Source organism: Elephantulus edwardii, unplaced genomic scaffold, assembly GCF_000299155.1.
Source record: "Elephantulus edwardii isolate Elephantulus edwardi_28Jun2011 unplaced genomic scaffold, EleEdw1.0 scaffold00012, whole genome shotgun sequence".
Classification (NCBI taxonomy): Eukaryota; Metazoa; Chordata; class Mammalia; order Macroscelidea; family Macroscelididae; genus Elephantulus; species Elephantulus edwardii.
The window spans coordinates 28,499,639-28,501,269 of NW_006399762.1; the positions used below are offsets into that span (position 1 = coordinate 28,499,639).

Below are 1,631 nucleotides of genomic sequence, written 5' to 3' on the forward strand. Positions count from 1 at the left end.
AAGGCAAAGCTCAGATCTGTTGTTCATAGAATCACTATGAGTTGCAGTCAACTTTACAGCCCTAAAAATGACAGCACAAATTCTAAATCCTACCTCCAACGTTGTGCAATGAAATTATATGAACAGGGCCAGGGTTTTTTTTTTAAACTTTAGTATGATCAACAATATTTTTGTGTTTCTCAGAGCATGATGGATATCTTGAGTATGACACAGGATAGTGCAAGCTTCCAATCTGTTGTTGATAGAGCTCGTAGGGCTAAGAGTCACAGTTAAGTTGATGGCATCTAACTGCAACAATATGTAGGATCTTGATATACTAGAATATTTCCTTTTAGGGAACAAATATTGTGCTGCATTTATCATTGCAATTGTCCTGGTAATATTTTGTAAGTGTTATAAGATTTGATAAGCTTTGCTTTATGTGCTATCCTTCTGTTTTGTCACAGGCTTACCCTTGTAGCAGCGATAAGGAATGTGAAGTTGGGAGGTATTGCCACAGTCCCCACCAAGGATCATCAGCCTGCATGGTATGCAGGAGGAAAAAGAAGCGCTGCCACAGAGATGGCATGTGTTGTCCTGGCACCCGTTGCAATAATGGTAAAGATCTCCCTACACATTGGTGGGATTCTTTATTTATTTATTTTTATAATACTGGTTTACTTGCAAAGTTCTTACACATTGTTTTCCACACTTCATCTTTCCCATTTGAGTCAACCCCCCTCCCTCCACCCATCAAATTTTGTGACCCTGTGTTTAACCACTCCAAACCCCCACTATCCTCACCCTTCTGCTCTCCCCCAACCCCTGATCTCCATAGTCATTCTACAGTAATGGTCTTAAACAATATTGTTTCCATTTTCTTGAAATGGTCAATAACACTGCTATGAACATTGGTATACAAGTCTCTGTTTATGTCTCAGTTCTCATTTTCTAAGGGTATATTGCAAATAGTGGAATAGCTGGATCGTATGAAATTTCTATGTTCAGCTTTTTGAGGAAGCACCAAGCTTCCTTCCAGAATGATTGTAGCATTTTACAATCCCACCAATAATGTATAAGAATTCCTTTCTTGCCACATCCTCTCCAACATTTATTACTTGCTGTCTTGTTAAACTTTGCCACATACCAGACTGAGATGGTACCTCATGGTGATTTAGATTTGTATCTCTCTTACTGCGTGTGATTTTGAGCATTTCTTCATGTATCTGTTTGCAATAATACACTTATAATCCTTAGAGTTTTCATGGGATGAGTTTTGCAAGTAGGTATCCCGATCTTTCTTCCTCCTTTGTTTAGTCTGGAAGGCCCCCTGAAACCTATTACTCATCATAACAGCAGGCCGTCTTCAGAAGGGTAGGGCACGTGTCTGGTATATACATGAGGTTCCATGTCTGGGACTCTACCCTAGGTCTCCTGCATTTAGGAGAGACAAAGAGAGAGAGAGAGAGAGAAGCGAGAACTCTGCTAGTAATTTTACTTTTACTATTTTTATATACACCTGTTCTCCAAAGTAAGCTAAGTTCTCCTTAGTCCAACCCTTGCAATATAAGAAGCCTTTAAGCAGCAGGGGTTAAATTATGGTTAGGATACATGCAAAATCACCTAGATTACCATCCAAAACTTATTTTCCT

General features: G+C 39.2%; 1 protein-coding gene across 1 annotated transcript in view; it reads left to right on the plus strand.

Annotated features, from left to right (window-relative positions):
* Positions 1 to 1,631, plus strand: part of DKK2 (dickkopf WNT signaling pathway inhibitor 2) — a 186,561-nt gene that overhangs the window by 176,495 nt on the left and 8,435 nt on the right. Inside the window, exon 2 of the mRNA XM_006881107.1 lies at positions 447 to 597. Coding sequence (XP_006881169.1) covers positions 447 to 597 — 151 coding nt within the window. The remainder of the gene's footprint in view (positions 1 to 446; positions 598 to 1,631) is intronic.